Below are 15,389 nucleotides of genomic sequence, written 5' to 3' on the forward strand. Positions count from 1 at the left end.
AACCAAAAGGTGATAATTATAGCAGACGGCCCTGGGGCTGCGCTGATTTACATGGTGGCAGTCAAATTGATTGGCACTGGACTAAAAAAAGATGCATAAAGAATTGCTAGCTGATACAGGCAAGTGACACCTCTAAACTGCTTGCCGCCCAAAGGCCCTGGCCTCAGTGGCCTTATGGCAAAGCCTGGCCTGGACATGGGTGTATTGCACCAGTGAATTAACCAACTGACTTGATAAGCAATACGGTGGTTGTTAAAAAGCCTGGTAAACTAAGAATCTGTATAAAATCTGTATCAAATTTTTGTAAAAACGGATATCAGGCACTTCATATTTTAGATATTCTTATAAACCTATGCCTATACTTGAGAATGTCATGTACAAAATTGCTAAGGTACAAATGTTAACTCATGATGCATTTTTGCAATGTATGTTGGATAATGAAAGCACATACAATACAACTTTCTCGACCCCGTTGGGCAGAAAGAGAGGACTCAAACCAACTTTTGATGTCTCCGTGGCACGTGAAGAATGTCAACAAAAACATAAAAAACTCCTATGTGGTCTCAATGAAACTGATGGCATACTAGTCGTTAGTTCTGGTGATACAGATGTTGAAGCAGAGCGTGATTATGACTGTAAGCTGTTGACATTGTTGGATCGTTGCAGACAAGTCCACGGTCAACAAAGTTTGTTTCCAAGGGAACGTGTAATCGTCAGAGAGTATGAAAGCTGACCCAGAGAAAATCAGAGCCATACTGGAGATGTAAAATCTCTGCAGCACTTCACTGGCTTTGTTACTTACTTGTAAAATTTCTGCACTTATGTTTTCTGGATGAGAATGCCATTTACCATTAGCTTCCAAAGCACGATAGTGCGTTGTAGTGTCTTTATTTCTTTACATGAGAAAGTCTTGAGGCAAGTCCGAAAACACATCCACCAGAATGTAAAAATGATGTCTGTTTGTGGGTGTACTGTCCATTTATACTGCAAAACACAAATACCAAGCATATGTACTATACAAGACATTGCATGATGCAATGGAGCCTATGAAGAATCCTTGTAACATACTCATAGTGCTCAGAACCTTCCTCCACCTTTATTTGTCAATAGTTGGCACATGTACATCATGCTTCTGGAAAGGTAAGGGTCGTCCTATCATGTGTCTTGCAAATCATTCCTTAAACACCGAATAAAAATTAGCATGATTGGAAATAATTTAATCTACAAGCATATCAAACTTATCAAATGCATTTATTGGCTCAGTTGATAGATTTATGAAACGTACTGTAAACATATTGTAAACATAAAAGCACCAATAATTGAATGTACTAGTTCAACTGTTCTTATCTTTGTTCTTTTGGTTTTCTATACAAGTTTTATTTCTGAATTTTTAAAAGAGAGTATATGACTATTTGCATTAGGTTTAAAAAATATATTAACATTATTTTACATTTTCTGTAAGGGAGCATAGTTTTGATACTTATATAGAATGTAATTATAATTATTAATAAACAGACATGAGAATCCCAGTTATATGGCTCTCGGCAACAAACATTTTGAGAAGTAGATGTTTGGAAAGAAATTTAAATCTGCCAAGCACTGAACTTGTATGGAAGGAATTTTTATATTTTGAAAATATAATGCTCTATTCTGGTATTTCATTGATTTCATAATTTTATTTTTTTACTTTATTTTTGTAATTTACATTATAAAAATTCTGTTGCATAAAAAGTAAATAGAAACATCATGGATTTTGTTGAGTCTGTTATGTCTCAGCCGCCTTGAAAGTGATCTTCTTGCTGCCTACAGGTAAAACAGCACTGATTCTCAATATTTTTCACCAAACATTTGCCGATAGATTTTACAGTTTTGCAGAAGTTTACCGACATTTTGTCCTTTTTGCACTGTGGATCTGCAAAGCAAAAAAAAAAAAAAAAATAAAAAAAAAAATTTACCTAACCTTTTCTTTTCTTTTTTGAGTATTTAATACTTTTGCAAAAATATTCAAATTTAGATAATACTGAATACAATTATACAACCTACAAAATCGAAAATAAATATAAGGATTTGCTCTTATAAAAAAGATACCAGTAATTTGTTCTGAAGTAAAAGTTTAAAATAATAAATCTTTAATAAACGATTGTACAGAAAATTATTTGTATTGATCAATATCTCTCAATTTACACATAAAACAACAGAAATAATGAATGGTTAAACAAAATTAAGTAAAACAAAAAAATAGGTATGCTTATAAAATTATTTAAAGATATTTAAAGACTGGTCACATAATCCAATTTTACCACCAAGCCACGTGATATGTCCAAACTGAAGATGACAGTGCGCACTATATAAAGTTATCACAGATAATAATAATAATAATAATAATAATAAAGCAATAGATTGTTAAGCAACTATGTTGCTTGGTCACCAGAAAGTGGAGATAGCAGGGGTTCCAAAAAAGTGAGAGATAGTGGAATGCAACTGTAACGGAGCTCCGTGTACTCCGACCGAGTACCCTCCGTTGATGGATGCTCCTAGCGCTCTCAGAGGACTCCAAGCACTGCAGACGACACCACAACCACCGCAGACTCCACAACCGCCGTAGCTTAACTGGAGCCGCGCCGTCTTCCTTCCACCCTGGATCGGCTTCTGTCCTCCAGGACCGTGTGGGGAAGACCTCTCCTCCAGGAGAGCGTATCTGGAACAAGCTCTTAAAAGAGCTAAGTGATTAAGAGCTCAGGGGAATATGCAGCGCATAGCAATCCCCAGTGTGATATAGCAGTTCCCTCCAATAACGAGACAAGGCTACGTATTGAGGGTCAGAAGAGGTCTCTGAGGACTGGAACACCCAGCCTGCTTTTTATTAGGATAAGGTACACGCAGGACACTCCCAGGGGGAGGATGAAATTAACCAATAACAGCATAGTACAGCCCACAGGTTCCCTCCCCTCAGATAAACAGTTAAACCAATTATTACATACAATAAAAATACAGTTTTCACATACACACTGTAACTTTAAAACCATACATTCAATTTCAATAAAAGTTGCATATTCAGACTCAGCATACATCAAACATAAACACTTCCAAAAATCAGCCAAATCCCTCCAGTGGATCAAAAGTTAGCTGGAAGTCCTTAATGACCGACCGCAAGCACAATTTCCTGCCCAAAACAGTTCCATAGATTTGGGCTGTGCGGTCGGTCAATTTCAAGCCGAAAAAACGACTAAGTCCCATTTCGAACGGGACTTAGTCTCTGGAGCTGCAAGTTCCGTATGGGAGAAGGTAAGGGTCAGCGGTGTTCGGCAGAATGTGTAGCCGATTTTGGTTCCACAGAATCGTTAGCATACACCGCTGACCGCATTCGAGGAAACCAAGATGGCCGCCGCCACGTGCAATTGACCGGCAGTAACCTCACAGCCTGGGAGGTAAATTGCCTGCACACTTTAACTTCTGGGTGGTCCGCCTGTGTGGTACTTGGTTCAGTAAGCCCTATTTACTGAACCAAGTGGGAGAAAGCCAGGGGCAAGTTATTTTACAGGTCTGGGGACATAGTCTTAAAGGGGCATTGTTCAGCAAAGTCACAATATGTCCCCAGACGGTTCTTAAAGGGCCATACACACCCAATAAATGTTAATAAGTTTTCAGGGGCACAATCTTCCAGGGGCCATAGTCATGAGGCAGGAGGCTGGCAAACATGCTTCTCCACAATCCAGGGAAGCAGGGCAATTTCTCATTTAAAGGGCCAGTTACAAATAGCGATTTGTAACAGCAACCTCCACTACAACTCAGAGAACACTGGAAGCACTCTTCACTGAGCTAAACCCAGCAGTGCAAGGTCTAGCTCAATGGCTGATAGTGATCTGCTGATGCTTCCAGAGAATGTGTTAGCTCTGCACTAGATGGCTTAGCTCTGGATTACTCCTTGCTCTCACAGAGCTATTCAGGGGGTTGGGAGAGGGCTTAGCAGACTGCAAGGAAGATTTAAAATCAGTGGTTATGGTGTTTGTAGTGTCCCTTTAGCGATATCATCTAGTTTATATAATAGACTGCACCTCCAACAGAGAGAGCTTACACCAGAAATGAAAGATGTAGTAGTTAGCAGTTACACCAAAAGGCTTTGTGCCCTGCCTATATCAAGACTTACGTACATTTTTGTGAATATTGTGATCCTTGTCTGTAGATAGCACGGTCCTCTAGGGCAAAAACATGCACAGTCCTTTGGCTTTTATATAATCCAGGCAACTTTATTGTAAATCCACACAGGAGACAGCAGTAAATGTAACCATAAATGAAATAATGTAACACAAATCCCTATAACAAAAAGCCTAGCTCGTCTGAGCACTAACTCACATCAGATTCCCTATCTCTCAGGGGTTAAACTAAACAAAACAATATTGGTTTCACCAACCTAGAGTCTTTGTCCACTCTCAGCACTCCAGTCTTTCTTCTCAGCACTCCTAGTGCTCCAAGCCAGCACTCCCAGTGCCTCAAGCCAGCACTCCCAGTGCCTAGTCTCCTTGATTCTCTTACTGGAGAGAACACCCTCTCTCCTACCTGCTTCCGGAGAGGAAGCCAGCAATCCCCCTGTACCTGCCTAGCAGGGAGTGGTTTATTCCCACTGCTGCAGCCGATTACCTGCAGCTGGGCAGTGTGTTGGAGACAGTCCAAAAACCCTGGCCTGGATCTATGTCTCCCATGAAAACCACTAAACTGTGGAGTGGAGCATTGGCCCTCCCTTCTCTCCAAATACTCCACCCCAGGGGCCCATAACTAAACAACGCTTTGTGTTGTACAAAACACAAACTACATATACTCCCCCTGGGGTTAAATGGCTTCTCTGCCTTCACTTTATCACATATCCTCCCCCCCAGCTCAGACCCATCGGGTCGAGCGGCCTTAAAACACAAACCGTGAACATTCACGTCACCTAGGGCTGTACCAGCCCTGACTTGCTCCTCAGTTACAGGAAGTGGCCTATTGTAGATGGCTGCTACCTTGCCCCCTTGTAGTTTAAGGAACCTCCACCCAAGTGGATAACCCAAATAGTTAGCTTCCTCAAATCCTAGATAACACTTGTTAGCGGTCAAACCGGCAGCCCTTACATTATGCACAATTAACTGGACCTTCATCAGGTGTGCTTCACAGTCCACCCTGTGAATCACCACATCACCAAGGTGGGCAGCTGCATACTCTCTGTGGTGCCAAAGTATCCTTTTCACCATATGCAGAAATAGGGCCGGTGCACCACGCAACCTGAATGGCCATACTTTATGTTGTAATAATCCCTCGGTAGTAGAAAGCGCTGTCCTTACCTTTGCTTTCTCTGTCAGGGGAACCTGCCAATACCTTATGACCAGGTCCAAGGTACTCAGATACCTGGCCTTACTTATACGCTCTTGCGTTTGAGCTGAATGTACTACAGGGCATTTAACATTTACAACCTCAGTGACAAACTCTACCTCTGCCTTGGGGTATGTGCGGGTGTCACCATGTGTACATACAATATTAAACATTTGTCTTATATCACATTTCTCTGGCTGAAGCAGAACACTTTTCAAAGTAGCCTCGCTCCCTGAATCAATTAGTGCTTGTGCACAATTCCCTTCCACCATCACCACTTTTAACTGTGCTGTAACATCACCACCAGTCGCCATACACATCTTTAAGCAGGTCAATACAATCCTATGCAGAGCCCTTAATACTATGTCACATTGTATTGTCTCTTCACTCTCAGGACTGTTATATGTAATATGTCCTTGCAGGTGGCAGTTGAAGCATCTGAGCTTTTTCTCAGTCTGGTCTCGTAGCCATAATGGGACTTTTGGGTACACTCTACCATCATATTTATATTGTCCCAGGCTCAGTATCAGGTTTTCTCCTTTCTTTCCAGTTTCCCCGCTAATATGGTTGTTAGCGGATCTAGGCTGAAGTTCAATACGGTGTGGCTCCTTAGCAGCCAAGTTCCGCTCAATCATCATCATCATCTGCTTCCACATTCGCAGCTTCTGATTTGATAATCTCTCAACGTCGGAGTAACTTTCAAGCGCAAACTTTACAAAGGCTTGGTGTGTAATTAGCCTCTTTCTATCAGCTAAAGGCTTGTCAGGGTCTGCAGATATTTGGTCATATTGGTAAGCCTGCATCTTCTGGAAATGGCGGATAAGACTCTGCTTTCGAATCTTCAGCTGGGTCCACTTTTCATCCCACTGCCACACAAGCCACAAGTCATTAATGTTAAGTTCTGGTTCCACATATTCTTTTCTGTAGAATGCAATAAAGGGGACCCCAAAATGCTGATTCCTCATGAAATTTAGGGCCTCTCTGATCTTCTGTATAGTGCTTGGACCCTTCCTGCTGAAGGTGGCTCCAACTTGTCCACGTTCCAGGTAGTCCGTGCTTTTCTGTTGAGATATTGTTGGTGTTGCAAAAGTATTTCTATATATCCAGTCAGCTTCTTCTTCAAGCTCATCATCTTCATCGCCTGCCTCATCAGGTGATTGTTGGAAAGAGACTTCTACATCGTATGGATTTTCCAACATTCTCAATACCCGCTGTACCTCGCTGAAATCTCCCTTCTCAGCTGCATCAATTGCGTTTTGAGCAATATAATTTCTGAGCACAAATGCCGGATTGTTAGAGTCCATTATTTTCACACGTTCAGCCACAAATGTATCATTATCCCCAGTAGTTGCTTGGTCTTTTGACAACCGAGTGCTGTACTTGTGAAGCCATTCTTCCCAGAGTGCACGGTTATTACTCAGTAGCTGGTCTTCACTGGACTCTTGCAGTTTATTGTAGCGTTCGATACGATTAAGCTCCTTATATATGTTGGCTTTTGTTCCATTCAAAGCAAATAACTGAGGGTTACTCTGCGCTAACATCAGCATCACCGACAGTTGTCTTGGATCCATTTTGGGTTTGAACACCACCTTTAACTCGTCCAAGTTACTTTCAAAAGCTGAATTTTCCAGGTGCTCAACCTCTTCTGTCACCAGCTCATCCTTCACTGGAACAAGTCCCTCCATGAAGGGCTCCACAATACCCTCCATCAGTTCTGCTTGCTCGGCCTTGAGTGGCCACCTCCCAATGTCAGCAATGCTTTCCTCTGGGCTGTCTGGCGGTCTCCCTGCTCCCTCAGGGGTGTACAGAGACGCAGTTATGGCCTCTCGCTGGGTCATGACAGCCCCGGTATCAAACAGCCGGTCAGGCATTCCGAGCTCCGCCTTTAATTCCATGGCTGTGTCCCCAGAATCTGCCAGCTGTTCCAGGTAGTCAGTGCACCCAGGCCTTGTAGCAGCAGCAGGTGTCTCAGAAATATTTAATTCTGCTATGCCAATGTCATCTACATTGTCACTTTCGACTTGGTTGGGCTTAGGTGCAGACATACCCATCTTGTCACGACAGCTTGGTTCTGTAACTGTCGCTCTCTCTTGACTTAGATCAGAAGCAGCTACTTTGCCTTTCTTATTTTGACTTCGTTTTGCCACTACTTCTCTGCCTTGCTTTTCTCTGCCAAACTGTCCAACAGCTGGTTGCACTTTTTGGGTAGCCTCTTCTACTAAACAGTGCACAGTATTTTTTAGCTCAACTGGGGTGCTTTGCTTCTCTCTATTAAGCTCAGCTCCTTCGCTGTTGTCTTCTCTGACTCCCCAAGTCAGTCTGCTTCTCATGCCTTTAACTTGTTCACTTGGGTGAACATCAGCGGCTTCTGCTTCATTTTTCTTTCCCTGGCTGTATCCACTAGCTTCACTTGCACCTTCCGGGTGGGTTTTGCTTACGACCAACACTTGGCCTTGCGTACATTTATTTCTCATCTTTGCAGTTTTCTTTAGGATGTTTCTGCATGCTTTGGTCTTATCACCTTTACATGGTGTATTTTTACTTGTCTCATGCTTTATAGCACACACCGACTTTACACTGCTGGCCTCAGCCACAGTCTTTCTTTCCCCTTTCGTTGCCTTGGGAAGATTTATCAGCACCTTTCTGTTTTCTAATGTCTTTCCAGCATTCTCTTGAAACATGCAAGATTCAGCTCCTGAGCGTGAAAATATTTTTGTTTCTGACTCTTTTCCCAAGACCTCTTTTTCTGTTGTGATGCCATTCAGAGCAAGTTTGAGGCTTTCATGTGAAGCTACAATGTTTTGCTTTTCAAATAAACACTTGTCAACTTCAGTTATCAGTTTGTCTTGTTCTCCCTTCGGAGTCCTCTGACCTTTCTTACTTTGGCGCATGTCATCAGTGTCACCATCACTGCCTCTTGACAATTCTGCTTTTTCCTTTAGTTTTGCTGGTCTCATTACTACCTTTTTTTCTTTTGCTTTTTGTTCCTTGGAGGATCCAGCTGCCTTTTCACCCTCTTCCACATTATCACTACTTTCAGGCTCAATTATATCCTTCTTGCCTTCTGACTCTTCTGCGTGTTTCTCAACATAACGCTTTGCTTCCTCCATGCTTTTCAGCTTGCTAAAGACTTCTTCTACTGCCTCTGTTATCTTATGCAGGATGTCAGTAGCTTGGTTACGGGGTCCCTTGTCCCCACGCACCCTGCAGGGGGCAATCTGCAAATCCTCAGTAAGGGCAGCTCTATGCTCCTGCTGAGCCTCCCTCTGGTTCTTAACCTGTGCAGCCAGGAAATGGTTGGTGTCTTGTTGTATAGCATTGGCCTCTTGTTGTACAGCGGTTGCCTGTACCAGAGCCTTCAGCAGGTCCTCCATTATAGCACCACACAGGTAACAGTCTTAAAGGTACAGTGTTTTTTTTTTTTTTTTTTTTTTTCGATTAGCAGGTCTGACAAAATAAAAGTCCTCAATAAGCAGACCAACGGATGACTGGCACACCCACAGACCCTCAATGTGCTACTGTGCCCGCATTCTCCACCATATTGTGATCCTTGTCTGTAGATAGCACGGTCCTCTAGGGCAAAAACATGCACAGTCCTTTGGCTTTTATATAATCCAGGCAACTTTATTGTAAATCCACACAGGAGACAGCAGTAAATGTAACCATAAATGAAATAATGTAACACAAATCCCTATAACAAAAAGCCTAGCTCGTCTGAGCACTAACTCACATCAGATTCCCTATCTCTCAGGGGTTAAACTAAACAAAACAATATTGGTTTCACCAACCTAGAGTCTTTGTCCACTCTCAGCACTCCAGTCTTTCTTCTCAGCACTCCTAGTGCTCCAAGCCAGCACTCCCAGTGCCTCAAGCCAGCACTCCCAGTGCCTAGTCTCCTTGATTCTCTTACTGGAGAGAACACCCTCTCTCCTACCTGCTTCCGGAGAGGAAGCCAGCAATCCCCCTGTACCTGCCTAGCAGGGAGTGGTTTATTCCCACTGCTGCAGCCGATTACCTGCAGCTGGGCAGTGTGTTGGAGACAGTCCAAAAACCCTGGCCTGGATCTATGTCTCCCATGAAAACCACTAAACTGTGGAGTGGAGCATTGGCCCTCCCTTCTCTCCAAATACTCCACCCCAGGGGCCCATAACTAAACAACGCTTTGTGTTGTACAAAACACAAACTACATATACTCCCCCTGGGGTTAAATGGCTTCTCTGCCTTCACTTTATCACAATATATTCATATATTTAAAATTTGGAGATTAAAAGTTTATGAAATTTGAAGCCATGCAAGTCTGTTAAACTAAAGCAAACTAAAATAAAGACAGTGGCAGGAAGTTAAAAACCCCTGGATATATCTAAGCAAAGGAGGGATGACCAGATTGTATGACAGGCAGTATGTAAAATAAATGTGAAGTTTATACATATGTGAAGAATACAAACTTACCTAATGCGTTACTATATATATATATATATATATATATATATATATATATATATATATATATATATATATATATATATATAAACTTTTTAATGCATAAAATAAATGAGAAAAAGAGTGTAACTCTGTTAAATAAATAAAAAAGGAAATAATTAAATGAACAGGCTCTGCTCACTCGATTTATCTTCAATGTCCCTTCAAACACTGGAAAAATAATTCCTGTGGGATGTTGAAGCTTTTTTTATTTTTTTTAACAGACTTCAAAAACATGTTAAGAAGTACCAAAGACTTAATTAAAGGCGACATGCGATTTATAGTATTGATTTACTTCATCACAGGAATTCAGAAAGATCAATTTCTTACACAAGCAGACTGAGAGATCTCATCACTTCAGATCAGGGGAGGCAAAGCTCAGCTGCTATCTCTGTAGGACAGGGAAAGCGGCAATCATTGGACAGAAACGCAACAAAATAGTTTCCGGTCACTTAAACTGTGGGGCATATTCACTAAGCGGTGCATTGTTGTTAATTGTGTAGCTACTTGGAAAATGCAGGCTAAAATAGTCGCACAGCATAAAATCTTGGCAGACTTGCTTCTGCAGACACCTCAACTTGTCTTGTTATGTATGGAATAGGCTCCATTAATGGTATTTTTTTTTTTTTTCAATTTTCTTGTTTTCTTTGTCATAGGTGGTGAGGATAAAGCTGCAGACTCACTTTGCAGGTTTTTTTTACATTTTAAAGGTTTTTAAAGAAATAATTTTTTTGTCCTCCTAGTCCCCTTATTTTTCCTTTTATTTATCTTTTTCTTTTGAATTTACTATAGTTTTTTGTTTAGCTATAAAAAGTAAAAAGTATGAATTGCTTTTTTTTTTCAATTTGTATTTTTTATTAGAGTTTGGATACTCGTAATATATCTTTACCGTGATATTAAAGTAATAACAAGATTATAACAATTTCAGAGAGTACAACTTCGCCATAATATGAAAGTGTTAACAAGACTATATCAATGTTCAACATCTGGATATAATAATAATATAATAATAATCGTCCGCTGGGGCTGCAGTATTGGCAGAGGTGCAGTGAAGTTAAAGTGGTGACCCTTGCGCCAGTGGCGTAGCGTGGGTTGTCAGCACCCGGGGCAAGGCAAGTAATTTGCGCCCCCTAACCCGTGGAGTGAGCGGGTGATTAGTGACAGAGTGAGGGAGGGAATGGGTGACACAGTTACAGAGGGTGGGGGTGACTAGTGTCAGAGTGCGGCAGTGGGTGACTAGTGACAGAGGGAGGGGGTGACACAGTGACAGAGTGAGGGAGATGGTGACTAGTGACAGAGTGAGGGAGGTGGTGACTGTCACTAGTCACTCCCTCCCTAACTCTGTCACTAGTCACCCCCCTCACTCTGTCACTAGTCACCCACTCCCGCACTCTGTCACTAGTCACCCCATCCCTCCCTCTGTCACTAGTCACGCACTGCCGCACTCTGTCACTAGTCACCCCCTCCCTCTGTCACTGTGTCACCCATTTCCTCCCTCACTCTGTGTCCCTCACACTAGTCACCCCTTCCCTCCCGTTCTCTGTCACTAGTCACCCCCTCCCTCCCTCTGTCACTAGTCACTCCCTCCTTAACTCTGTCACTAGTCATCCCCTCCCTCACTCTGTCACTAGAGTGAGTGGGTGACTAGTGACAGAGTGAGGGAGGGGATGACTAGTGACAGAGTGAGGGAGGGGGTGACTAGTGACAGAGTGAGGGAGGGGGTGACACAGTGACAGAGTGAGGGAGGACGTGACACAGTGACAGAGTGAGGGAGGGGGTGACATGGTGACAGAGGGAGGGCGTGACTAGTGACAGAGGGAGACTAGTGACAGAGTGAGGGAGGGGGTGACTAGTGACAGAGGGAGGGTGACTAGTGACTGAGGTGACAAGTGACACAGAGTGAGGGGGTGACTAGTGACACCGTGAGGGAGGGTGACTAGTGACACAGTGGGGGGGTAACTAGTGACAGTGAAGGGGGTGACTAGTGACACAGTGGGGGGGGTGACTAGTGACACAGTGAGGGGGTGACTAGTGACAGGAGGGGGTGACTAGTGACACAGGGGGGTGACTAGTGACAGGGGGCGACTAGTGACAGGGAGGGGTGAGTAGTGACACAGCGGGGGTGACTAGTGACACAAGGGGGGTGACTAGTGACAGGGGTGTGTGACTAGTGACACAGGGAGGGTGACTAGTGACAGGGGGGGTGAGTAGTGACACAGGGGGGGTGAGTAGTGACACAGGGGGGGTGACTAGTGACACAGGGGGGGTGACTAGTGACACAGGGGGTGACTAGTGACAGGGAGGGGTGAGTAGTGACACGGGGGGTGAGTAGTGACACGGGGGGTGAGTAGTGACACGGCGGGGTGACTAGTGACACAGGGGGGGTGACTAGTGACAGGGGGGTGACTAGTGACACAGGGGGGTGACTAGTGACAGGGGGTGAGTAGTGACACAGGGGGGGTGAGTAGTGACACAGGTGGGGTGAGTAGTGACACAGGGGGGGTGAGTAGTGACACGGAGAGGTGAGTAGTGACACAGGGGGGTGACTAGTGACAGGGAGGGGTGACTAGTGACACGGGGGGTGACTAGTGACAGGGGGGGTGACTAGTGACACAGGGAGGTGACTAGTGACACGGGGGGTGACTAGTGACACAGGGGGGTGACTAGTGACAGGGGGGTTGACTAGTGACAGGGAGGGGTGACTAGTGACACAGGGGGGTGACTAGTGACAGGGGGGTGACTAGTGACACAGGGGGGTGACTAGTGACACGGGGGTGACTAGTGACACAGGGGGGTGACTAGTGACAGGGGGTTGACTAGTGACAGGGAGGGATGACACAGGGGGGTGACTAGTAAGGGGGATGACTAGTGACACAGGGGGGGGACTAGTGACACGGGGGGGTGACTAGTGACACGGGGGTGACTAGTGACAGGGGGGTGACTAGTGACACAGGGGGGTGACTAGTGACAGGGGGGTGACTAGTGACGGGAGGGGTGACTAGTGACACGGGGGGGTGACTAGTGACAGGGGGGTGAGTAGTGACACAGGGGGGGTGAGTAGTGACACAGGCAGGGCCGGACTGGCCCACCGGGATACCGGGAAATTTCCCGGTGGGCCGCGGCACCTGGGGCCGGCATGCAGTCACGGCCAGCCTTAGGATTGTGTGGGGAGAGCAGTGCGGCCGCACAATGCACCATGAGCGGCCGACACAGCTCATTGAAAAATTGATCTTGCCTGTTATAAAACCGACAGAGGCGCTATGACTTGGAACGCAGCCGCATGGACTTGCTCTCGTGCTGCCTGTTGTACTGATCAGAGCAGCTCCGTGTGGCTCGTTCCGGGGGAAGTGACGTCACGAGTGAAAGGGCAGCACAAGCCGCGCGGAGCTGCTATGATAAGCAGTACAGGCAGCACGCTGAGTTCATGAAATTCTACATCAGGTACAGGTAAGGTCCTCATTATCAATGACTGGGACAGGGCTGGAGTGGGGGAAATCATTAGAATCTGTAACTCTCTAAAGGAGTGGGTTTAGAGGAGATTGGGGTACCATTTATGGGGAGAGGGATTAGGGTTTGATCTATTATTGGGGGATTGGGGTACCAACTATGATAGGAGGGTTGGGGAGAGGGTTTGGGGTACTATACATATAGGGAGAGAGATTGGGGTACTGTATATGGGGAGAGATTGGGGTACTGTGTATATATAGGGAGAGGGATTGGGGTACTGTATATATAGGGAGATGGATTGGGGTACTGTATATGGGGAGAGGGATTGGGGCACTGTATATGGGGAGAGGGATTGGGGTACTGTATATAGGGAGAAATATTGGGGTACTGTATATGGGGAGAGGGATTGGGGTACTGTATATAGGGAGAAAGATTGGGGTACTGTGTATATATATATATATATATATAGGGAGAGATTGGGGTACTGTATATATAGGGAGAGGGATTGGGGTACTGTATATAGGGAGAGGGATTGGGGTACTGTATATAGGGAGAAAGATTGGGGTACTGTATATTGGGAGAAAGATTGGGGTACTGTATATAGGGAGAAAGATTGGGGTACTGTATATGGGGAGAAAGATTGGGGTACTGTATATGGGGAGAAAGATTGGGGTACTGTATATGGGGAGAGGGATTGGGGTACTCTATATATAGGGAGAGAGATTGGGGTACTCTATATATAGGGAGAGAGATTGGGGAGAGGGATTGGGATACTATCTCTGAGGAGGGGAATTGAGGTACTATCTATGGGGGAGGATTGGGGTACTCTCTAGGGGGGAATGGGACTTGAGTGTTATCTATGGGGGGGAGAATTGGGTGAGGAGAAAAATCAAGGCCAAGAGGAGAATGTAGTACTATCAATGGGAGAGATGAAGTGCGTGTTTCTACTATAGGGGGGTTTGGGTACTATCTATGGGGGAGAGGAGAAACATAGGCTATTAAATATGGGGGGGTAGGCAACTAACTACAGAGAGCAGAGACTGGGCTTCTACCTATGAGAAATAGGGGAGAAAAATGGACTACAAGCTATGGGGCAGTAATGGGCTACTAGCTATTGGAGATGGGAATGGACTACAGACAATAAGGGATACAAATTCACCACTTCATTCACCCAGACAGTGCAAACCATACACAAACACCCCTGCATTCACAAAAACACCTTGACCTACTACACACCTACGCACCTTTAAGCACATCAAACATCCAGACATGTCCCTGCATTCACACACTGACTCTCCACACACATGTCCCTACATTCAAACACATTGACCTGCTCCATATATGTGCACCTGTATCCATACAAATATACCCCAGCATACATACAAACTGAAGTTGTGTGTGTTTATACCCGAATAAAAAAAATAAAAATATAACCATTTAAAAAAACAAATACTGTGCACAAGCATTTGAGGTGGCTCATAACATTTCACACCTGGCTGGCAATTCAACCCCTTCTTATCTGCATTCACACACCAACATTTCCCTGCACTCCACTATCCTGCTCCAGTTACTAATTTATAAACGTAGAATATATATAGCTGTGTATATACACACACACTCTCACACTCTACATGGTACAATGACTTATGGGGCTGGCATACATTTTTTTCCAGGGCTGCTTTGTATCCCCAGTCCGGCCCTGGACACAGGGGGGGGTGACTAGTGACACAGGGGGGGGGGTGAGTAGTGACACAGGGGGGTGACTAGTGACAGGGGGGGTGACTAGTGACAGGGAGGGGTGACTAGTGACACGGGGGGGTGACTAGTGACACAGGGGGGTGACTAGTGACACGGGGGGGGTGACTAGTGACAGCCTCCTGTCACTAGTCACCCCACCTGTGTCACTAGTCACCCCCCGTGTCACAGGGGGGGGACTAGTGACAGGAGGGGTGACTAGTGAAACGGGGGGGGGTGACTAGTGGCACGGGGGGGGAGTAGTGACAAAGGGGGGGTGAGTAGTGACAGGGAGGGGTGAGTAGTGACAGGGGGGGTTATTAGGGACACAGTGGGAGGGGGGAAGGGTGATTAGTGCCTACCTGTCTCTCTGCTTCCTCTTCTCT

The 15,389-nt window shown here is 44.9% G+C and overlaps 1 protein-coding gene across 1 annotated transcript in view; it reads right to left on the reverse strand.

The window, feature by feature from the left end:
• Window positions 1–1,232: 1,232 nt before the first annotated feature.
• The window catches only part of ADAMTS12 (ADAM metallopeptidase with thrombospondin type 1 motif 12), a 544,067-nt gene continuing 529,910 nt past the window's right edge, over window positions 1,233–15,389 (reverse strand). Inside the window, exon 24 of the mRNA XM_063453964.1 lies at window positions 1,233–1,912. Within this exon, the coding sequence (XP_063310034.1) occupies window positions 1,773–1,912 (140 nt within the window). The 3' untranslated portion in view covers window positions 1,233–1,772. The remainder of the gene's footprint in view (window positions 1,913–15,389) is intronic.

This window comes from Pelobates fuscus, chromosome 5 (assembly GCF_036172605.1).
Source record: "Pelobates fuscus isolate aPelFus1 chromosome 5, aPelFus1.pri, whole genome shotgun sequence".
Classification (NCBI taxonomy): Eukaryota; Metazoa; Chordata; class Amphibia; order Anura; family Pelobatidae; genus Pelobates; species Pelobates fuscus.